The 24,936-nt window shown below is 40.8% G+C and overlaps 3 protein-coding genes across 3 annotated transcripts in view; all 3 read left to right on the top strand.

Moving 5' to 3' along the window:
- Positions 1–1,898: 1,898 nt before the first annotated feature.
- LOC308397213 (putative G-protein coupled receptor 139) lies at positions 1,899–3,626 on the top strand (the record flags this gene model as incomplete). The annotated part of the gene is made up of 2 exons (XM_080883018.1): positions 1,899–1,984; positions 2,617–3,626. Exons 1-2 carry the CDS (start codon positions 1,906–1,908, stop codon positions 3,624–3,626), a joined length of 1,089 nt encoding a protein of 362 aa, XP_080739144.1. The 5' UTR covers positions 1,899–1,905.
- A 2,128-nt stretch (positions 3,627–5,754) lies between these two features.
- On the top strand, positions 5,755–10,165 carry traf3ip2a (TRAF3 interacting protein 2a). Its single transcript, XM_080883361.1, has 11 exons — positions 5,755–5,834; positions 5,991–6,097; positions 6,270–6,325; positions 6,422–6,853; positions 7,637–7,778; positions 7,891–8,075; positions 8,194–8,282; positions 8,360–8,428; positions 8,518–8,622; positions 8,962–9,036; positions 9,349–10,165. The coding sequence occupies exons 3-11, from the start codon at positions 6,310–6,312 to the stop codon at positions 9,493–9,495; spliced, it is 1,260 nt and encodes a 419-aa protein (XP_080739487.1). The 5' UTR covers positions 5,755–5,834; positions 5,991–6,097; positions 6,270–6,309; the 3' UTR covers positions 9,496–10,165.
- A 6,586-nt stretch (positions 10,166–16,751) lies between these two features.
- The window catches only part of rev3l (REV3 like, DNA directed polymerase zeta catalytic subunit), a 94,174-nt gene continuing 85,989 nt past the window's right edge, over positions 16,752–24,936 (top strand). Inside the window, exon 1 of the mRNA XM_080881763.1 lies at positions 16,752–17,419. Within this exon, the coding sequence (XP_080737889.1) occupies positions 17,281–17,419 (139 nt within the window). The 5' untranslated portion in view covers positions 16,752–17,280. The remainder of the gene's footprint in view (positions 17,420–24,936) is intronic.

The raw sequence follows: 24,936 nt of genomic DNA, 5'->3' as shown, positions 1-24,936 counted from the left end.
AACAAGTTATGTTACTTATTTCTAATTACTTTAATCACACTGTACAGCTTGTCATGGCTAACAGATGGATTCAAGCGCAGACAGCGTTCTGGCAAGCAATAAAGGTGACAAATTATTGACACAAGAGTGAAACCACAGTGATTTATATATACAGTGAGTGGGGCAGGGGTCCAGGGCTCCAGGGGATAGAGGGGAGGAAATCCATGCTCGCTCTTCACTCAGTCCAAACGCCGCCACTCCTTTTCTCACGCACACTCACTTCTCCTCAGCCACTCTCGCTCCAATTTCCACTTATGCCGACACGCTCAGGGATCACAGGTAATGGTGGGTTGAATATATGATTGTTTGTGAGTGGAATTAAAGTTGAGCAGCACCACCATCCAAAATAATTTGCTAATTTTACTTTGGGAGAGTTTAGAGCTTAAAAAGTCAATGCTGCCAGTGAGGAATGGGAGCAGCTTTGATGTTCCATCAATGTGCAACCTACCATTTTAGACGGACACCAGCTGCAGAATCAGTACTACATTCAAAAGGAGGGAGGCACATCTTTTTAAAAAGAAAAATCTGCCTTGAAATTTTGCAATTTAGTTGAGCTCAGCACTGCAATGGTAATATGCAAAGCACACAATAATGTCCTAAAGTGTATTCTCAAGTTTTTCAAAATTAGAGAGACAACATACTCAGAGGAAGTCAAAGGAAAAGTTATGTTCCAAAAAGCAAGGATTAGGACAAAAAAGGAGATGTAAATGTGCCTGTGTCATCCAGGTCATCGTAGTCTAAGGAGCTTGGAAACGTTTCACCTCTCATCTGAGAATCTTCTTCAGTTCTAAGACTATAATGGTGGAGAGTCCCAGATTTAAGATGTAAATGTGTTAGAGGATAAACTTGTAGAGTAATTGTGATGAGCAATTCACTGTAAATTTACAAAATATTATCAGAAATCTCAGAGTTTCATTTCAAATTCATATGACTTTCTATTTCAGTGGAGCTGTCCAATGAAAAGGTTTCACAAACCTGCATAGTGAGGAAGAAATAAATTCTGTCTATTTTTCTTGCTTGAAGTTTTTTCATTCAAAACACACGAGTGGGAGGGGGGTCATTTCAGTAACTTAATTTGGTTTGTAAAGGCGTGTGTTATAAGTGCTGCCAGAAATGAGCTTCCACTGTGTAGGAAAATTCCCTTCAACCGTATGTCAGGTGGTGTGACTCCCCCCTCCCAAAGCCTTATTGGAGCAGCAGGTGGAGCTCCCTCAGCATCTCTCCTTCATATTATCAATACCATTGTCTTTGTGGACTCATAACCAGCTGGGATGCATCTCTGTGGAAAAACTCCCCTTTATGTGGCAACTTTATAGCTAAAAGGAGCACAGCAATCACATCCTGCAGAAACTAGGTAAGTCTAATTTAGTTCACTTTAATAGTAAAGACTGCTATATTCATACAGAGTTTTGAAGCTTCTAAAAGGTAAAAAAGGATGAAAGAATAAAGCTATATGTATGGTTCTGTATGTCATCAAGATTACAGTGGATCCCTAACTTCTCTCAAGTAACACAGGGCCGCAGACAAGCAATTTCCAAGTGACAGAGATTTGAAGAAAACATAACTTTCTTCAGAAACCATTAATGCTTTGTTTTAGTTACACCCAGATGAAACCCACCTAACACAGTAGGCCAGCTTTCATGTAGAGTTATTTTGAGTTTACAACAAAGTAGCCTACAAAATGTAAATCTATTTTTAGCAGCTTAAACTCAACAGTTGTCATCATGTACAATATGTTATCCTAACAGTTACACCTAAAACTTTCCAAGTAGGTCTTAAAAAGCTGCACAATGTGACGCCCTGAACATTATTTGTCTTACTGTACATCCAGTGGTTTTATTGCAGGTATTAGCATGTGAGCAAACAATGGAGGGAGCCACTTTATCCATCTTTGTTACTATCCAGAAGATCTACTACCCTTTACTTTGTGTCATCGGCATTCCAGGTTTGTATTGCGTTTGGCTTTCCACGATCTATCAAGAATAATGGACATCAAAATATAACAATGCACAAGACAAGTAGAAATAGAAATATGACATTGCGTATTTAGCTGCGGACGAGGATTAGGGCCACTGGAAAAAAGAAAAAGTGGGCACATCTTTTTTTTTCTTCTTCTCCAGAATTCTGAGAAAAGTTAGAATTCTGACTTTAATCTCAGAATTCTGAGAAAAAAGTCAGAATTCTGAGAAAAAAGTCAGAATTCTGAGAAAAAAGTCATCTGAATTATTTTTTCTCAGTCTTCAAGCCTTTGTCACGTCGTTGTGATGTAATCGGCCTACAAATGCGGCCTCAGGAGGATGTAGCCTCTGAATTTGGACACAGCTACTCTGTAACCAACAACATTAGCTAACTGATGTATGCTAGCTACCAAATCCTTGATGAAATCCATGAGATGAAGTTTCCTAAATAGTTCCTGAATAGTTAAAAATGTGTGAAAACTGGACATCAGATTAATTTTGCTACTTACTGTATCTTGTGGATGTGTACAATATCATATGCATCCTTAGTTTTAGCTTTTATCTTTGACCAAATGATCAATAAACGAGTGTGGGCCTGTGTTCCTACTCTTTGTTCTAGGAAACCTCTTCACATTCTACATGATCTGTTTCCGTAATTGTGGGATGTCCAGCACAGCCATCATCTACCTCAGCTGTCTAGCTATTGCTGACATTTTCTACTTGGTGTGGGTAATTCTTATTGACCTAACTCTCGCCTTCTGGACCCTGCAGCCCTTCTGGCACTCTTACCCCTGGTGTAGCATTCTGGGATTTTTGCAGTATGGGTCACTCTACAGCTCCTCTTGGATTGTGGTGGTGTTCACCATCGAGCGTTACTTGGTCCTCCGCAGCACGGCTGTCAAACAGCATTTGTCACAAACTAGGGTCACTAAGCTTACCTGCATAGCTATTGTGCTGGTATCCCACCTGGTCTCTGTGCCTCTGGCTTGGATCAATATTGTCACACCTGTGAACCTCACAGTGGATGGAGAGAACATCACATTGCCCAGATGTCTATACCGCAATGAGACCTACACTACTGTTATAGTGTGGATAACTACATTCCTCTCAGGAGGAATTCCAATCGTGTTGGTTATCATTTTCAATTACCTCATTGGGTACCATTTGTGCAACGCCAGTAAGCTCTTCACTAAAGAGGAGTATCGTGTCATGCAGGGTAAAAGCACGAGGGGCATGTTGAGGAGGACCATTCTCCTGCTGGGAACCGTCTCTGTGGCTTTTGTTGTGCTTAGCCTTCCTCGTTTTGTCACGTATTGCATCTTGAGGACCAACTACAATAATGAGAATTTTAATAGAAATGACTACAGCATTCCAATCAACGTTGCCGGAGACATTGCCAACATGCTGCAGAACCTGAACTCCACCACAAACTTCCTACTCTACTGTATGGTCAGTCGCCGCTTCCGGCAAGAGCTGGTCCAGGTACTGACTTGTAATGAGAAGGCACTTGAACTGGGCTCTGTCCTCACAAATACTACCATGAAAGTTTTTTCAGTGGTGGATCATAAGGCTTCATATTCCAGCAACCCTGTGTCTGTGGTGCTAACCAGTTTAAAACCTACAGAATAGAACGAACCGTGAATCAAGCCGTGAATCAAGGTACACTTACCTACTTTTATAGGCTGTATCCCCAGAAACTCATCAACTTCGATATTAACCTAAAGCCAGAATGATGTGTTTGGTTGGTTTACACAGGTAGAACAGTATCAGCATATACGCAGATGGTGTATATGAAAAACTTGTTTAACATAATATATTGCAAAAACAGATACTTGGGACGAATTCTGAAAAGGTGTCAAAATGTCAAATGAAGTGAGAGGACTTGAAAGAAAGATTGAAATACCTATGTTGGTGTCATGGCTCTCAATACATACAACAATATTAGATTGCAGCAAAAGCCCAAATTGGACAGATGGATGACCTGCTCTGAAACACCTCAACAATTTCTTGATTGCTATGAAGTTATACATATGTCCCAAAAAGCTGAATCCAACAGATAAACAGATATTTTGTGAATTAATGCCACAGATAAGCCTCTATTTCTTAAAAAAAAATTATGACTGAGATTTAAAAATTTATTTTGTATTCAATATGACCCAAAATGAGTGACTGAGCCCATAAACTTAACCTCTCAAAACGTTTTCCTTCTAAGTCAGAAAGCCATTTTTCCATGGACTTCTATGGGACTGGGAGTCCTTTTGCATTCACAGCTATCGTCATCAGGTGGACTTGAGACAGAAGGCAGGTTTAAGGAACTGCATATTGGCTGAATTTTTCCAACCGGGGTCCTACGTCTATGTTTTTACTGTATGTGATGCCAACATATAAAGTACATCTACTGACATCGTCACCAACAGTCACTGGTTACTAAAGTTACATTATTAACCCAGAAGGTTGATTTTGGGCACTCTTGTTGTTTTAAAATCAACCTTCTGTACTACTGAAGGGTGTACTACCAAGGAAATAAGTCAGGCTTTCTTTGTATAAGCTGACTTGACAAAACCTAAAACCCCAGTCAGAGATGAGAGATATCACGCTATAATTTCTGCAACTTTCTCTGTTGAGGCGGCCTTTCTTTGCTGTGTCATATGATCTTTTTCCATACAAAATTATCCCTATGAATTCTGCCTATCATTCACAGTAGAGCTCTGGAACTTTAAAACTGGCCTGTACCTTAATAAAGGCGATGTGGAAATTTAGTTTGTTGGCAGAAGTTAAATCAATTTTATTGATTGACAGGTGCTCTTTGTGTGTGTTCTGCATTCTACTAACTGCGCTGTAAAAGAGCAGCAGATCAGAATCAAGTATATGAACATTTACACATTTTCTGCATCATCAGATGAATATTCCAGCAACATTGTGACGTTTGTACAGCTGCGCTTCATTTGCAATATCAGTGAGGTACAAAAGCCATGATACAGAGATACAATTTAAATTCTAATATGCAAAGAAAAAAAATCATATGCAAGTCCAGCCGTTTGTAAAAAGAAATCCTGAACATAACCCGCTCCTGTTCAGGTTAAATTACCACAATTTTTTAGTCAGGTAGAAAGAAAGCCACTTTCATGACAAACAACTTAAAACAAGACTTTCTTGCTAACCTAGTAATCTAGCTTAATGACACACCCCTCTTGGTTTCTTCTTCCAAGCACAGGAATGACCAGTGTTGAACATCAGAAAGAATGCAAGTTTAAGATATTAAACTAGTTCTCTTTTCAGACCCAGAAGTTACTGCATTTTTTCCCATCCACACAAAAACATGGTATGCATTTTGCTCAAAGAACCATTATATACAACCTTTTGCCCGACTGTGGGCCTTTGTCAATACAGTTTATTTATAAAACAAAAAAGGAAAATCAGACTTGGGTGTGATATGGATCATGTCTAGTTATGAAACAAAAACATGTTCTTGTTTGATGGCCTTGAAAATGGGTCACTGTACCGTTTTATACATGCTGTAGTATATGTTCTTTACCTGTCAAGTCCTGTGTATCCTTTTCCCCCCTGCTGCTTCAATTTCATTGCTTCACAATGTGTGATGAAAACAAAACATGACACCTTTCCAACAAAACAGTTGAATGTGGCTAGCTGCAGCCTGCCTACCTGGTTGAAGAAGCAACCTGATTGGCAGCCCTGGAGTTCACGCTCCACACCTTTTGCATAAATGGGTCACGAGACTTCCAGGATTTGCATAAGACAGGAAGGAACAAGCAGCGGGAATGTTTCCTGTTTGCCACAAAACAGGTTTGTGCTGAGGCTGAGCAGCTTTAAGCGAAGGTAGGTGTGAAAACACATTGGCTTTGTTCTTTAACTTGTAATGTCAAACACCATGTTAACTTTTGACTCTTTTTTTTTAGTTATTGTTTAAAAAGAAATACCTGGCATTGCTTTTGATGAATGATTCTGACCTTTGTACTTGTTTGTCACGATCAGGTTACGCTTCAACCCACCTGTAGAGATCCTCCGTTTTCACTTGTTTCAGTGTGAAAAATAAAAGAACACATGAATACTTCTACCGAGAAGCGTTTGCCATATTAAGGGTAATGCTTTTCCCTGTGGTTCTAGTCTCGGTTTGTAACCGCCATGTTGATTTTATGTAGGGCGTTTTGCTGTGTGTGTGTGTATGTGCGTGCGTGTGTTTTTGTGTGTGTCTGTCTTTAAGGTGCCATGTTGCAACAGATTATTTTAACACTGCTTTCATTTTCACCACAGAGGCCAAAGACACTTTTAATTGGTAAAATAAAATTAAAAAATGGACCCTTATAAAGGTAGGAAGGCACAGACACAGAGCTATCAGCTTGCCAAAAATGCCATTTTAAGTGAAGTGAGTAAAAACCTGTTGATCTTTTCCTTCTTGCTTTCAGGGCCTTGTCCCCATCATAGCATTCCTGTTGAAATGGGTGAGACTCTGGACTTGGAACGGCTCCCCCCATGTGAACAGTGTAACGCACACACAGAGACCGTCAAAAGGCTAGAGGCCCGTGAATTTGAGCCTCCACAGCGGGCAGCACAACAAGTGGGCTTGAGTAAATTCCCTGAGAACCAGTATAAGCACCAGTTTCGCATTAACTCCCCAGCAGCACCACTCTCGGGACACGTGAATGCCCCATTCATGGAAGATTTTTGGCATGTTAGCCTAAGACAGAAAGTGCAGTATAAGCAAGACCCCATAGGCCCTTCAAGCCAGCACCGGAGCCACTCTGTGGACAATGCAGAGTACTTGGAGCCCCCCCAACCGCTCAAATCGGACTTCAACAGCATCAACTATGTTAAAATGCCAATTCCACATATGCCATGTGAGTATGTCAGTGAATTACCACTGGATTGTTTCATTTAAGTAGATCTGAAAAATTATCCAATATTTACACAGAACACCGTAAAAGAGGTCACAAATTAAAGGAAAAATAATCTGTACCTTAATCCCTTACAATGTCTCAGTTTTTGCTGACATGTTTGGAGTCCACAGATTTACGTGGAAAACAAAAAAATACGTAATCCATAGGTTTCTCTACTGTTTACTGAAACCTTTCAGCATAAACAATCACACCCACAACTTTAGGCCTGTGAAGAAAAAAAAAAAAATCCAACCAGGTGAGCAGGAAAACAAATTCACACAGAAGTCAGCGCTGTTGTGCCACATTGTAACAGGCTGTAAAAATGTTAAGCATTTTAAAATGGGATTCTATAGGGACTGACAAGCTGGTGAACTGTAGCTTTTAGCTTCCTTTTTCAGCCCTGTTTGTTGATACTGTGTCATAGGACACTAAAACACCAAACTCATGCCCACTTTAAGACATCTTTACTTTGCGGCTGGCGCTCAATAACATGGAAACATCGAGTGTCCCATAACAAATGATAACTATAATTGGTCATATTGTGACTATGAATTTGACATATGATATTGAATGTCACTGAAAAAAATTGGTTGTAGGCAGCAATCATTTAAAACCATAATTTTAGCACTCAAGAACAAACAGTAAATGTGCTATTGCATTCCAGAAGCAGGACAATCTGCATCTCATTTCTGCTAAACCATCTGAAAGAGGAACTTATGTCTGCTCCTCTGTGTCTGTCTGCAGGCCACATGCCAATGCAGGGAAGCTGTCTGAAACAGCGCGCGTGCTGGCCTCCAGCAAACCTGCGAGGACGCGATAATTATTGTCATCAAGACCCGGGTTACCCAGCAGCCCGACACCAGGAGCCTCAACCTCACCAGAAAATGTTTGTCATTATGATCTACTAATTCCAGCATTGGTTCACTGGTGGAATACTTTCCCCAATACCGTATGTTGTGAGTCACTCTGTGGTCATTTCTCATCATTTCCCTCCACAGGAATCTCTCTCAAAATGGGCAGCAACTTAAAGGTGCTCTTAATGGTCACTGTGGTTCTGCGCCTCCCTATGCAACACCTCCTCTAGACGTGATGCATGAGGTCAGCGTGGGTTGCTCCGACCTTGCAGGCGCAGGATCAGGCACGAAGGAGATCAGGAGGACCATCAGTCTTCCTGAGGAGTGCAGTAAGTCCCACCATGTGCCAAAGCATGCATCATTCCCTTCTGTTTCATGTTTCCCTTCTGTTCAGGATAATGACTGATGGGTTTTTTGTTTTCTGTTTTTCCCCTCCCTCATTGACAGGAAGAGTTTTTATCACATATTCAGTGGACATAGCCAAGGAAATGTTCATGTTTGTTAAATTTCTCGTGGACCAAGGCTTTAGACCCTCAGTAAGTCCATCAGCCTTTGATTTCCCGCAGATGCTCACTCCACTTCAAATGTTCTCACTCGCTCTGCCTTTCCTCAGCTCGACATGTTTGACAGTTCAATCCGAAGCATGGGTATCAACCAATGGATGGACCGTTTTCTGAATGATGTAAGTGTGACGGCTGAGTTTGATTAGGCAATTCTTCAACTCTTATCACAGCTGTGCTGAAAAATTGACAGTGAGGATTGTTTTGACAGAAATCAGTGCTGATCATTGTGGCCATCAGCCCCAAGTACAAAGCGGATGTGGAAGGAGATGGAGTCGATGAGCATGGCCTGCACACAAAGTACATCCACAACCAGGTAAATGGCCTCTTAGGAACTGAGAAGCAAATATTTTCTCACAATGTCTCCCTCTTGTGGCTTTTCTGTATCATTATAGTACCTCCTCTCACATTTCAATTGCATGGAAGAATGAGGAAATACCTCCCAGGAACTGAAAACAGCCGTTCCTCCCAGATTCCTCACTGTGTTAGTGTGCCAGAGCAGAGTGCAGTCAAATTCTTCTGCTTTCTGTCAGAGCATCAATCACAATGTGTAATTGTGTCAATGTTAGGTGACAAGGAAAATACATTTTGGTTGAACTCATGAGTGAAGCCTTTGTTTAGTTCTATCACTGACTATCCTTTCACAATGGCACAGATTCAAAATGAGTACATCCAGCAAGGCTGCCTGAACTTCAGACTGGTTCCTGTGATGTTTCCCAATGCAGCCAAGGTAAGACTGATCAACACATGATTGGGGGGACGGACGGGCATGTCTTTGTGATTTGTGTGAACTGACCCTTTAATAAACCACTCACCATCACCCCGCATTGGAAGCATAAGTAAAACCTATGTGAGGAAATAAAACCCTCCAATAAAACTGATTGAAAAGAAAAGGACAAATAAAGTTTACAGCTTTGCGTAGACTATAAACAGGAAAGAGATGAGGGCAGTTAGGTTCCAGGTAAAAGGCCCATGAATCCAGAGGATTACGTACATTGACTGTGCATGTTAACCCACGGCTACCCCTCGTATCCTCTTACAGGCTCATGTACCCAGCTGGCTTCAGAGTACCAGAATCTACCGTTGGCCCCAGGACACCCAGGATTTGCTTCTGCGTCTCTTGAGGGAGGAGCGCTACATCATCCCACACCGGAGTGCTGACCTCACCCTCACGTTCCGTCCTGTCTGAGAGCAGTAAAAAGAGGACTGGGGACAAAATATGTGGCATAGTTAAAATTGTTTACTTTACCCCAGATTTACTGATCTTTAACAGTGTTCAGTTATAAACAATCAATGAAGTGGCACGTTTAACCTTTACAGGTAGATTAAACGTACTTGTTTATTTCCGACAAATCTGCTTTTACACTGGCCAATCAGAGCTTTTGCTGCTACTTTGTAGGTTTCATTTTGGTTTCTTATTCTTTCCTTAATATACACTTCAAATGAATTTAACCAATATTTGTCTACAAGAAGGCAGAAAGGCTTTTTTCTAGCTTATTATATTAGAAACATTAGTACATATCTGAAGTTGTGATTTTGTGCATGTGAAAGATCTGGCTTAGTCTTCACCAACACTTACAAATATCTGGATATTCAGCCACATAATTATTTATCTATATTTTTTTCCTAACAGTGTACAGTTAAGTGCTGGGCAGGTACAGTGCTTTAAGAGTAATCTCAAAACTGAGAAGCATTAGTATATTTTGAGAAGTGTGTTTATTTTAAATATCTTTCAGCTCACAAGGCAACGCAGGCCACTACTACTACTAATGATTAAAAAAAACTATATAGAGATAGAGAGATATAGAAAATCAACCAAAAAAGGAGTGCTAAGTAGGACTGTAAAAAAAAAAATATAATTCTGGATGTAAAATTGCAAAGCATTTAGAGAATTCATGATCTAGAGTAAATAAGTATCACTAACATATTTCTGTACATAATAGAAAAAGCTGAAAATTGATATTGAGCGGCTATGATTTTCAAGACGTGATTCAGCGGTAGACTGCATGGGCTAAGGATTTGTTCTGAAAGAGTCCGTGGATGTGATATCTGACTGCATTTACAAATGCACGTTCAAAAACCACGCAAACGCACAGACCACCACTATGATCCAGGAATACTTCTACCCTCTGGAGTAAAGATGAGAGTGAACATCCTGCTTGTTATCAGCATGCAGTTCAAATGCCAGCACGTATGATGGTATGGAGGGCATTGGTCCGCATAGCACCAATGCCTGAACTGTTGAGCAGTTGAAATCCTTCATTAAGCAAAGATTGTAAAATATTTTGCTTTCACAGCAACATGTACTCCTGGGTCTCCCCCAGTAAACACAGTGTGTTGTTTTTAGAAATGTACAGTAAAAAAATTCTGTTTCAATATTTGATGTTGTCTTGTCTTCATTCATTACCACCAAACCATGCAGTTTTTAATATATATTTTACATGGCACAGCTTTCAAGGAAATAATGTAGAAAATTAGAGAAGGAGTGTGGATTGAGGAAAGAGAATCAAGGAAGTGCAGAGAATTAGTAAGGAGGAAATAAGGGAGATGAATAAAAATGCATTTGGTCCAAATACCTGTAGAAGTGCTGAGATGTCTACAAGAGATGGAAAGTGATTTAAACAAGACTACTTAACACAATCTGTGTTCAGCATGAGAGCATGTCTGAGGAATGGGGAAGAACTGGTACTGATTTTCAAGCTATGCAGGGATAAAGTTGTTGAGCCCTGCCATGAAGCTATGTGAAAGCGTTGTTGAAACTAAGTTAAGAAGAGAGGGGATCATCAACAAGCCTGAGTGTGGTTTCCTGCCAAGAAAGTGCATTACACACATAACATTTACTTTCAGTCAGGAGGTCAGGAGTGACAGAAGTATGTAAAGATGGCGCACAACATTTATGAAGACGGTAAAACAATGGTAAGGTGTGCGGTATGAGTGCCAGATGGGTTCGAGTTGGGGGTGGAATTACATCAGGGATCAGCTCTGAACCCTCCTTGTTTGCAGTGGTGATGGACAGGCTGATAGATGAGGTCAGACAGGAGTCTCCGTGGACTATGATGTTTGTAGGTAATGTCTGGGAGAGGTGGAGGTATGCACTAGAGAAAAGCAATTAAACTGAATAAAAGCAAGACAGAAATCATGCAGCTGAGAGGGAGAGAAGTGTAACAGTGAAGCTACACGGAGCGGAGGTGTCACAGTTCTGGGCGTTTTGACCCAGTATTTTGAGTTTTCATGTTTTAGTTTGATTTTGTATTTTTGGTTATTTTCTTGATATATTTGATGATGATGTTCTATGTTCCGGCTTATTCTGGTTTATGTTTAGGTCTGCCTGTGTTAAGTCTGTGTTTCTTAGTCTGCGTCCTTGTGTATTGTTTCCTGTTTTATTTTGAAAGATTGTGTCTTATGTCAGTATGTCCAGCTTTGCTCCTCCTGTCTTGTTAGCCCCAATTTCTCCCAGCTGTGTCTCCCTCCTGTTTCACATTCCCTAATCACCTCAGTATGTATTTTAGCTCTGTGTTTTTCCCTGCCAGTTGTTGCATCCTCCATGTTTGTTGTGTGCGTGTTCGTCGTTGTCTGCCTTCAGGTTAGAGTCATTTGCGTCTCCAGTCTAGTTAGTTTAAGTTGTTGTTTATGTATCGCCAAGTTTGTCTCACCAGCAAATAAAGCTGCCGTTTAAGTTAATGTTTTGTCTCCGAGTCCTGCACGTGGGTCCAGCCACTAACAGCCACACAACTCATCGTGACAGGAGGTAGTGAAGGTGGATACATTTAAGTTTGAGAGCCAAAGCAAGGGGTGTCAGGGTGGGATCGGTGACAGAGGGATAGCAGCGAGACTGAAAAATGTTTACATGATAATAATGAGACCTGTTAAAATGTATGGTTTGGACGTGTTTGCACTAACATAAAGACAGGGGATGGAGGTGGTACTGAGTTGACTATACTAAGATTTTCATTGGGAGTGACAAGAATCAATGGGATTAGAAATGAGTATATGAGAGGGACGGATCAGGTTGAGTAGGTTGGAGACAAAGTTGGAGAGGTAAAGCGGAGATGCTCGCAGATGCACTGAAACAATGTTAATTACAGGATAATTGTCTTCTCAATTCAACACAAATTTGCTATAAATATATAATGCAGGTTTTTGAAAAGTATTATTTAAAATGTTGCAATTCTGAAATAGAAAATGAGATTATGAACACAGGACAATTTGAATCTGTTGTTCTTATTTATTTGCGCTTATTTAAAGTAAACAGCACATTTCCAGATAGCCACATGCTCGCAGAGGTCGAGTCTGCAGTACCGCAAAGTCTACGGTGACCCTGGATGGTTATGTAGACGGTCCAAGTACTTTGGTGTAATGCAAAGGCTAACTGGAAGAACCAGAAGATGGCAGCATGTACCAAACAATAACACCCAGCATCAGTCATCTGTTCATGGTGAAAGCGCCAATGTCTTCTCCAATTATACATTGTTTTATTATTTTTTTATTTAAAAAATACATGTAAAAATGTATATTTATTTATTTTTAAACTGGGGTCACCTTTCACTTTGAACAGATTACAAAAAAGAAAAAAAATGTCGGTCATAAAGCATCAGTGTGATAAAACATGTAGACAGGGGCCCAGGAAGTCTGGTAAAAACATCCGGTCCATATGTTCCACCACTGACTCCCTGATAAGCCAGCATTGTGTGGGGCACCTTTAACTGCCAGATTTTCACTCTGAACTTCATTTTACTCTGTCAGTGTGCACAGCCTGTTTACCAAACCTGACAGAAAAGGAAAAAAAAAAAGTTGCTCACATATGTGTGCGTCTCTGTGGGGAACTCTGCTGATGTCCAAGCTTTTATCAGCTCCTGCATGAGGTGCCTGCGTGTAAACAGAGCTGCAGCCAGAACCAATAAATCCACTGTTTGTTATTGTTTCAGGACCTGCACACCACTCCACTCAGTCTTATCTGGTGGATCCAAAGCAGCCAAACGCACGTATTCTTCCTAAACGGCATGAAGTTACATCTAATACATGAGAATCTTACAGAAAAGCACTATGGGGAATCAAAATGACATTAATATGTTCAATGAGAGGTCTGTCAGTCTTTTGCCTGCATTGCCTGCTTTTTGCAAATTTTACAGAATTCTTAGAAGAGACTGTTCATGAAAAATGCTTTTCCTCAAGTGTTACCATTATTGGGAATGCTGTAAAACCCAAGATCCAAACCCTTCCCAGGATAATGTGGGCAAAACACTAATGTGTATTTGCCCACGTTAGGTGAAATGGCAAGAACATGACCTGTGCAACAATTAAAAATAAAAACAATTTCATCAACAAAACTTTGACCATTAAGCTACCCTTCCAATATATATCCATCTCTCTCTCTCATATATATATATATATATATATATATATATATATATATATATATATATATATATATATACACACACACATCTATCTATTGATTTTTTTCCCCCTAAAACATTACATTAAAGAATGAGCTCATGCAACCAGTGAATGTTTCACAGTAATCTCAGTAACCTCCACACATACTCAATATTGTTATCTCAGTTCCAGGAAGCACTGAAACACACAGTCCAAATGCAGGACAAAGAGGCTGATTAAAATCCAGACACACATAGCCTAAAGGAAAACAGCAATCCCAGACTAAATGCATGACAAATGCTACAAGAACACATGGCGCACAAACAGATGCACTGACAAAGGGAAAGGCAGGACTATATAGCATTAGACAGAGGTGAAGCCCATCAAACACAAGTGGAACTAATGATAGCGGGGCAGACAAAGACAAAAGTGGGCATGCAAGGTAAGCAGGAAGTAAAACTACAAGGAGACACATTAGAACTAATCTTCAAAGCAAAACATGGACATAACCAAACAGAGAACCCTGGCACATAAAGAATAACCCTAATAAACACAGAAGGCACAGAGAAAACATCAGAAACAAATAAAACCTGACATGATTCTTCAGACTCATCGCCTAACAGAGAAATGTGCAACACATTTTGAACACACACCAAATCTGAACATATCCACAAATGTTGCTAGATTTGAACAAATCGGAGATGGTAAATTCCACTGATTATTCACTTACATGAGAACAGGTGGGACATGCGCATGTAAGAAGGTGACATCGCCAAACAGGAGACGCAAAGCAGGCTGATATCAGAAGGACCTGAACCAACTTGTCTCACACTAACACATCTAAAACCAGTTGAGAAATAAAGGTCTTCCTGTGTTCTACTTGAGATGGCTCTACCTTAGACTGATGTTGAAAGGGTAGAGATTGGTGCAAAAGAACTGACAGTAATGGAAGAAATAAAGTCTGTGATAGTGAGAATTGTTTAACATCAAGTTTTGGAGATACAAGGCAAAAGAACCAAATTTATGATCTATGTACAAACCCACTTCCATTAAAGCACGTTCAAAGTTATAACTGTTACACGTCGATTTGACAGAAGAATACGTAAGAGCTCAAGGTCCTTGATGGCAGACATATGAAACAGCTCAAGGATGTCACTCGTTTCCCTCCTCTCCTTCACTGAGGAGAACAAATCCTTAAGAACAGATTGCCTATGAAGCAGGAAGTTTTAGGCTCTGCTCCCACTGGGCTCATCCATACTAAAAATGTATGCACTTAGCACTGTAAAGCACTTTAGCTAAAAGCTCCCACCAAACACTACATTAAATATGGCATCCATAATATTTTTGGATTTGTTTGATAAGTGCTCTCAGACCTCGGGCATGCTGCTGGAAAATGCAAGCATACGACTGCCGATTGGTTCATTAAGAGGGCCAGGCTCTTACTCAAGGTCAGCGCACACTCCAGCAGACAGAGGCTCCCTTTGTCTGCTGGAGCGTGTGCTGATGAAAATGCTAATGAAACATTTTTATCATCGGGGAGTCGTTGACTGCCGTGTCCCCAGCATGAACTGGACCGAACCAGCTGTTTGTAGAGGGTTATGGCTCTGTCACTGGAGAGGAGAAAGCAGTGAGCTCAGCACATCCAGCACTGCTGCCTGCCATGTACTGGCTGTTCGAGGAATCTGAGCAGAATGATGAAGAGCTTGGAGATTTGTTATAGGCATCCATAAAAAGCACCCGTGAGTGCTGGTCACACTAAATCATAGAAAGTGCATTAAAAGTAAAAAAAAAAAACCAAAAAAACAACTTGTTTCGAGGTGTTGCAACAACAGGATGCTGTTGATACCATAAGGAACAAGGACAAGCCTAATAGGCAATAAAGCAGAGAAGCATCCGCTGATCCTGAGATCTGCTGTAATTCTGAAACATTTCCCAAGAATTGAAGGTATTTGATCAATGCGCTATTTCCAGACCATTATAAAGAACATGTGAACACCAACATTGGTTTCTTATTTCACAGCCATAAGCTACATTCATAGTTTTAAAATACTACTGTATAAACAAATATTTTGACATGAAATGAATCAGCTTTAAGCAAGACGTCTTCTTCTTCTTCTTTGCTGTTTGGAATAAAAGAAAAGAAGAGACATTTCATAAGCTATAACTTCATATGCTCATTGTTCTCATGTGACTCAGAAATATACTTCCTCCTACCCCTTATAACTTAAAGTCAAGTCAAGTCAATTGGACTTGTACAGGTCAATGTACCATGTAAAGTCTCAAAAATGCTTCACAGACAGGACATGTAATCATCATCCTCGTCTTATTAGGATAATTTTCCTTCCTCACAATAAGATAAATAGGATATTACCCTTTCCCCTAATTCACACATACCTACACAGTGTAATGATATAACACCTATAATAACAATGCTCTTGCCAATGTTTGTTTGTGGTGCTAAGTACTCTGCAGTGTTAGGTGAAAGGTTTCACCTAACAATGCGAGCTCAAAAAAAATTAATTCCTGTCACTTATATTGTAAAAACAAATATTGAATCTTGGATCTGTATTAGCAAAAATTGCGTCTATTTTCATATTTATATTATTTAAAAAAAATGCCAATCGGGATGTAACAGGATAGAACCGGTGACTTCGTGCATTTGATTTGTGACATGCTTATTTCGGGTATTTAGGGTATTTTTAGGACAACTCGCCACATAAAACGTTCTAACCTGAAGGTTTCTGCAACCATTACACACTAAGAAGCTGAGGGATAGCACATTCTGTCTCCTGCTGGCGGAATAATCTTATTTGAATGATGGGAATTTCCAAACAGATGCAGCTTTGTGGCCTAATGCGCTTAGCCGGAGAGATGGTCCAAAAAACCAAGTATATATGCCTCCCAGTTACGTAGCCCATAAACAACGTATGCCATGGCTGAGCCTTTCAAAATAAAATGGTCGTTCTCACTCCAGTGTCTTGTATCACTGCGCTGGACTAGTCAAAAATCATTTTATTCTGAAGTGTGCACACGGAAGTACAACTCTTTGGATTTTGAGTAGCTTTGTGAAAGGTTAGCTAACGCGGGCTAGCCTGATATGGAAGAAGAGGGAGCAAGAGGAAGACTGAGGGTCTACCTGAGAAAAGCGGACTGGCTGGGACTAGTTCTGAGGGGTGATTTCGAGAGATAACGTTACATACTGGAAGGAATGTCCTCCTGGCTTACAACACCACAGAGATAGCTAAAATCACGGGACAGCCGCAATCACTACTAAAAACATGAAGCTGACAGCTGCGGAGCGCCTGTTAACAACCCGCCACCGTCGAGTTTAGCTCCCCGTGGCTGCAGCTGGACATTAACGGCGACGGCACCTCGGGAAGCGTTGTAGCCAACGGGAATCTTTGTTCGCGTTTTTTCCCGTTCTTCTTTTTTTCCCTTCTTCCATGGGACACAACTGGGCTTTACCTCCGCTCTGCCGTTGTGTTACCGCCGTGACAGCAGCAGTCTTCGGCTGGTATCGACTGGCAACCGTGGTCCCTGCATCTTGTGGACTCCTAGCAGCTAAAGTTTTTTGGCTTATTTGACGGACGCGGCAGTCATGTTTGCTGTACGAATCGTCACCGCAGACTACTACCTGACAAGTCCCATTAAAGACCTGGACGTCTGCTATTCTGAATTCAGGGAGAGCGATGTGAAGAAAGTGCCGGTGGTGCGGATATTTGGAGCAACACCAGCAGGTTAGCCTTGTCCTGTGTTTTATTCTCGTTGACTCTTCAGTAAGCTAAAGCTTGCTGCACGCGGCGTGTCACAGGTTTGTTGCCTTCGCTGCTGCTGCTGTTTGGACACGCGCGCACAAACACATCCGCGCTGTATTGTTCCGAGGAAACCTAACGGGTGTTTTATGTATGTGACAGGAAGATGTTGTAGGGTGTTGACACGTTTTACCAACGCGGCATGCAGCCCTGTTGCAGCAGTGGGAGCCCTCCGCTGTGCTTTGTTTTCGCTCCATCGTGGTGCGGTGGCGGACACCTTGTGTCTCTGTCTGCCACATGTGGCATTCAGGGAAACTGGTACCTTTCCCCTGCGATGCTTTTATTGTATTTATGGCAACCTGTGGAGTGTGGCTGGCATGCAGATATATATATTTATTTATTTTATTGGGGGGGTTGAAAGGATAACACCATTTTGTTGCCTAACTGTAAAATGGGTGACAGTATTATATGGTGGAAGAAAAATGTATAGAATAATTACTGTATCATGTGTTGATAAAGCAGGGCAGTCGTGACTTTACATTGATAGCCTTGACAACAGAGGTTGTCATTGTATACAAAACGGAACATGCATTGTGTGAGTGTGTAATGTTCAGCGCTACAAGCCTGGACAAGACCCCTACAGTATGTGGAGTAACTATCGTGGCTTGCAGGTGCTGCTTTAGATAAAATATACAGGACAAATGTGTTGCAGATATTTATTGTAGATGTGTGTTTTTTCTGAACTGTGCCACATGCCCTGCTCTTCGGTAAAGCCATTACAGCCAGGCATTCTGGCCACTTTAATCCCCACAAAACAAAAGAATGGTTTTCCTGTACAATGGCATAGCATTAGCAACCTGTGCCAAATCCTCCGGCAATCACTGTGCCCTCTTTTCAACCTTGTTTGATGGGTGAAGACACATTGCAGTGTAGTGACTATAGATATTCTTAGCAAGGTTTGTCCCCAGTGGGGGAGAAATGGTGAGTTACACTTGCCCCCTCGCCCAATCAGTGCTCCTGGGTCGCAGGATGACCTGGAGCAGCGTCCAGCAGGATGTGCCCTCAGTGAGGATTAAAGGCTTTACGGGGGGGGGGGGACAGCGGGTCATGGTGAGGAAGGTGTCTGCTGTGGTTTGGCCCTGTTTGTGTTCAGGTCTGCACGTTCACATGCATTGCTTCTCATGCAAATTGAGTATACAGACCCAGAAACTGCAGTGATGGCTTGTTAGGTGAATTTTAGTGTGAATGATAAGGTCCAATATTAAAACCTGAAGTGACTGGTGGTGTGGATAACATTCATTGTTTTGCTGGGAAACCCTGCATCCTGCCAGTCATGTGGACGGTAGTTTGATTTTTACCACCCAACTTGCCTCAGATAATGTGACTTCTATCCACCAGTGGTATCCTCCAGCAGGACCGTTATCTGCACAACAAACATGAAGAGACCAGTGTGTTGACCCGGCCCCTGAACTCCCCAAATCCTTATCCAAATCAACTTCCACCAGAGAACAAGCCCGTTCCATGGATGTTCTACGCGTAGCAAACCACAGAATCCAGAAAATTTGCTTCCAATGTTTCAGTGCCTGACACCCAGACGTCTTGTGTACGTTATGGAGGGAAGAGCTATTTTAGTGGCACAAAGTCAAAGCAGTTGTTGTGGCTGTTCTCTGTATGTTATTAATTAATACCTTTTTCTCGTCTCAAAGTGTAGTAGTAGTAATGATAGTGATAAGCAGATCCATTGTTTGAACGTTAATGGTTCATTTAAGTAATTTTTAAACATTTTTTTGTCAAACAATTTTATTTCCCCTTTCTGTTTGATATGAACTGTGATAGTGAACCGCATAATCTAGGCTTCCTGTCAGATAAGTCTTTGTTACCTTGGGCTGTAAGAAGTCATCATAATTTGATGGCCTCTTAATAAAATGTGGTTGACAGTAACTAATATATTAATGTTTTTGGTGTTGGAAGATTTAGGAGGCTACACACGTGTGCAAAAGTATGCATCTGAAGGGAGGTGTACACTAAAACAACTAAATGGTACAGTTTTTTTTTTTCTTTTTTTCTTATTTGCCAAAAAACCTGTAGCAAACACAAGTGCACTGGTGCAGGTCACTCAGCTGAATAATATCCAGCCACATTCCACTTGTGTTTTTCCTGCTCTGACATGCACAAATGTCTGCAGTGAAAAAGAGCCAGCTACATAATTGTCATAACAATGATGGTTTGTCGATACGGTTGGTTTGACCCACGTGTGTTTGCCAACACACTTGTCTAAATGCCTATGCCTCTGATCCTATCTGATTGGTTAACATTCTTGAGTATGCAGCAGTGAAACAAAAGCGAGGATCCCAGTGGAGCATTAAGAGCTTTCATTGATTGAGTCCTTACAGGTTCAGCAGCACACGAACAAGCCTCGTTTCTCTGCTGTGCGTGTTGTATCTGCAGTTTGAATATCGGGCTCTGTGTTGTTTCCACTTGCAGTAATGACAGAGTATCTTGTCTGCAGTCTGTGCATTGCGGTCGATGCCCTGCAGATTCTCATAGTCGGATCCCTCTCTCGTTCAGTTTATGTATCAGTTGTGTGGCCACATTTTCAGATTTAAAATTACATCACCATCTGGAAAGCATTGAAGTGGAGAGGGATCTCTTTCTTTCTTCCTTTCCTGCAGCTTAGAAACAAGCCACACCTACTAGAAAGTTTTTTTTTTTTTTTTTTTTTTCTTCTTCAGATTTCACTTTGCCTTTTATGGTTTCATTGCGTTGACTCCTCAGACTGTTCATGTGCCTTTATCATTAGCGTGTTTACTCTGGTGTAAGCGGTCAACAGCGCATCCACACCACGTGGCTCTTTCCACAACCCCAGGCCTCATATTTCCTGTCCTTCCCTGACCTAAGCAACGCACACTCCCACTGTGTAATTTGATGCCAAGTTTCCTGCTTTTTTCCCCCTCCCCACTCTTTGTTAGCATTCAGAGACTGTCCTGCCTCTGCAGCACACATACTGTACATGCATGCCCATCTTTGGTTTAGCTCAAGAGGAAGACAATACAAGGAATCCTTTCGTTATAAAAGTTATTGGTGCTGTTGAGGTGCCGGAAACCTTTTAAGGGCATGCATCTCCAGGCTTGAAGCTGACAAGCTAGATCTAGATACGCTGACGGGGCCTGGTCCTCGTGGCAACAGGAGGCACGCTGTTTTGGTTCATCGCTTGGATGTGTACACTAGAGTGTTTGTTGGGTACGCATGAGAGCGGAGAGGGGGAGAAAGTGCATGACCAATTGACCTGAATGAGAGGGCCAAGCATTGAAGCCCAGAGGGTGGTAAAAATGAGGGCCTCTTTTTCTACTCTGGCCCTTTCCTTCCCAGGTTTAGCACTCTCCAGGGGAACCCTTAATACCATCTGAAGGAATTCCTCCTGATCCATTAATAGGATAATAGGCAGACTAGAAAGGAGACTGGCTCATTAAACAGAAGGTCATTGTTCCCTTTACTGTTTACTCTCCTGTCTTTCTGTCGAACCAGGGTTCACTTATCGTATGATTAAGATGTTTAGTTGTTGACAGGTTTTCTCTGGAGTTGCCTTTCGTTCTTTTCCCCCACTGATTTTACACTTTTGTTTAAGTTTAAGTGCAGGTTTACCATAGTGATAGAGTAGAAACACAAAAGAAGACCGAAGGCTGCTCTGCACTAATCCTCCTCCTGTGATGTTTTTTTTTTTTCTTCCTTCCCTTCAGATGAGGCCCGGCTTCTTGTCAGGGTTTTTTTGAATCTTCAATAGAGGAAGAAACATTTTAGAGTATTTTCGATGTGGGGACACAGAGTTACTGTTCATTTGAAAATCAATTAAATACTTGATGTTCTACATGCAGAGGACAAAGGAGGTGTTTGGGTTTTTTGGTTTTTTTTTTTTTTTTAGCAGTACTGGCAGTTACTTTTTACCAGTATGTTTGGAGAGCATGTACAGTGACTTAATGTTTTAAGAAAAAGGTATGTTATTATTTTTAATCTATAAATCCTGTATGACTAATAGAGGTGGGAATCACCATACATCCCACGATACGATATTATTGCAATTTTTTAAATATTTTGCGATATTCAGATTCTGTACATAAAGGTAAACTTTATCAATATTCATTTTATCTAATATCAAAGTCTCACACTCAGTCTTTCTCTCATTTCAATCAGTTTTATTGTTGACAAACTGAACGGTTTGTATTACAGTCTAGTCCAACTTAACTGAATGCAACCATCTGGTACAATTATAGCTATTCTGAACTATGCAATTTATGAAAACTATGCAGCCCATTCAGCAACTGAAGAACTTGAAAGTAAATTAAAATAAAATATAATTTTACATTAAATAAAAAAGTTTTAAACTTAATTAAAATAAAACATGTCTTAAATTAAAATAAGTAAACTGTCATGTTTATTGCTGCCAAAAAACAAGTTAAACACATTTGGACAGTGAAGGAATGTCAGGATTCTTGCTCAGAAAAAGGATCAACATGCTCTGAAGTCAGAGTTCCAGTCCACAAAAACTTTTTTTGTAACAAAATATCGATTTCTGCTGTCCCTGTATCGCTACATTATTAGCAAACAAAATATCACGATACTACACAGTATCGATTTTTTCCCCCACCCCTAATGACTAATGCTTTTAGAAGTTATATATTTTGGTTTGACTTATTGACTCTTCTGATCGCGTATCTGACGTCAAATGTTTCCACAACATTGACTTCATAATCACAATACTCAGGACTCCCCCCCCCCCCCCCCCCCCCCCCCCCCCCCCCGTGTCATTCTTTATTGAAGTGAATGTGACTGTTTCCAAAGATTTGCTCCATGCCTGCCCTTGATATGAAGTGACAAAGCCCAGCCTCCTGTGTTTGTTTCATTGGCTTTCACTCTTAACTCACTGCTAGGGCTGTAACCAGGACTAACTTCTCTGAGGACAGATTTGCATTTATAATTGTTCCATATCTGTCCATCTATGGTTGTAGATGATTTAACAGTTGTTGGAAAATGTCTCTCGTATACTAACGAATGTGTGTGTTTGTTTGTGTGCACATTAGGGCTGCCACAAACGATTATTTTGATAGTCGACTAGTCACCGATTATTTTTGCGATTAGTCGACTAATCAGATCATCATCCATTAGACGTAAAACTACAGCTTATTGCACCAGCAGCATCTGCTCTTATATAACTATCATTAGCTTACAGCTTTAAGTGTTTAAGGTCTGTGCTAACTAAAAATAAAGACAAGATGATAGTTTATTCAATTTTAATGAAATTTGCAGATTGTTTCAGTGAAGTTTAATAAACTCCTTGCTATCTAAAATATAACAGGACACTGGAGTATATTCTGGAGCATCTCACACTTCTGATAATCAGCTGTCTGCTTGACGTTTATTCAGCTGTGTAAAAACTATAACTTTAATCTCAGACAAACTGATTTACTCAGGAACAAATAAAATACTAAAAAAAAAAGCCAAACAATAACATTTTAAGTTATCTAAGTGACTCATATATATTTAACCTGAGTAGCGAAAGACGGCGGTGGGTTTGAAAACGATTTGCGGGGAGTCCGGTGTTCTCACGGCGCTAGTGAGCCTAACCCCCGGCTCGCTAACGAGCTAGTGGGTAACAGACGTCTCCGAAAACGTCGGAGCGCTTTTGAAAATATGTGGTGTCCTGATAAACTGAGCAGATATTTGAAGTTTACACAGCTACATTCTCGCCTGAAAATATGTTAAACGTTTATTTTGTGACCCAGAAAGAATAATAAGAGTAACATTAAAACTAACTAGCTGCCGCCATTGTTGTAAACTGCGCTGGGCCGCGCTATGAATTCTGGGACACAGCTGCTTCTTCTTCTTCGGGGTTTAACGGTAGCTGACATCCTTGTACATGCAATGCTGCCATCTTCTGTTTCAGTCCGTTATTACACTCTTAAATCCTGCCACTTATTCCTGCGTCTTTTGTGATCGTACAAAGTTTCAAACGACGCGTCGACTATTAAATCAGTCGTCGACGATTTTGATAGTCGACGTAATCGTGACTAGTCGACAAATCGTGGCAGCCCTAGTGCACATGCACATTAGTTGTAGCACATTTCCAGTTCACTCCAGAGGCAAGTCACCACACTAGCAGTCGCTCTGTACTCATGGTCTGCTGGTAGTACTACCATTTTTGTAACATCTCCATTGAAGCGGCCTACTGACATCCTCTCTGGGGTGTGCTGTCTGGTTTCAGAGGGACTTAACCAGCAGCCAGGGGAGCCACGATGAAGAGCTTTAATAAGTAAACAGGCAAAGTTAAGGCTGTTCGATATAACAATATATATCTGATGACGATATAAAAACATCTATCGTTTAATTCGTGGTGTCGCAAAATAAACTGTTTACGGCAATATTTTTTTTTTCATCGTTTTGATGGTCACTGTAGTGGCTATATTAATTTCTTAAAGTTCTCTCTTTCTCTTGTATTTAATATAACCAAAATATGGACGGGCAGGCGGTTGTTTTTATGCGTTGTCATTAGCAACAACGACGGTAAAACCATCGCGTGTCCGCTTGTTTATTTTCCACATAAACCTTTCACAATAAAGCTCAAGATCCTGTTGGGACTTTTCAAAATAAACTGAATCACGTGAAAGAGTATGCGGAGTATTTATGGATGAGAAGCAAAAAAGAGCCGTCATGTGCTAAAAAATAAACCTTAGACTCAAACATTAGAACAGGCTTTTCCCTGCATCACGCCGTGTTATAAATACTCACAAAGAAAACGGCGGCTGTTACAACTTATGTCTAAAAATGTATAGTTTCATGCATTGGTTAAAACACTCGACTCCAGGTACACGACGCCCAGCTGGAAACGCTTCACTCAAGACGAGGTGCCTGAGATTCACAGATTTTACAGAAAATGTTAAATTTTTGTTATTTATATCGTTATCGGGATATAAGATTTTCGTCATATCGCACAGCCCTAGGCAAAGTCCTCTGACTCCAGTTCACATAGGCCTGTGAGCGTCACATATGGATACGGAGGAGAGTTTGTCTCTGTCTGAATGCCAGAGTACCACAGCTGGTCTTTGTGGTGGAATACAGACAGAAAGGCTGGATAGATGCAGCTAATGAGGAACATCTAGCCAGAGGTGATGAAGTCATTCAACTTTGTGATGTGTTACTGCTCGAGTGTAATTCACATTTGGCAATTTTCCAGATCCTTTTAATTTTTTTAAAATGCTCAATAAGTGGAAGGCACCGCATCTAATCCAGCATATGGCTCACACATTAAATTGACCAAAATAACTGTTTTATGGTTATGAATGTAACACGACCACGATGCTGTGTCAGCCTTTAATTTCTATGTGATTCCAGAAAACACTAAACAAATACAATTCATGCAACTTAATTAACCAAAGAAAGTTCCAAGCATTCACTTCAGAGTAGTAAACATCTGAAATGCCCCTGGGGTTGAAATTCTTTGCAGTGTACTT

This window comes from Rhamphochromis sp. 'chilingali' (assembly GCF_963969265.1).
Source record: "Rhamphochromis sp. 'chilingali' genome assembly, chromosome: 5".
Taxonomy (NCBI): domain Eukaryota; kingdom Metazoa; phylum Chordata; class Actinopteri; order Cichliformes; family Cichlidae; genus Rhamphochromis; species Rhamphochromis sp. 'chilingali'.
Note: the sequence above shows the minus strand (reverse complement) of the source record. Positions and strands in the feature narration are given on the sequence as shown.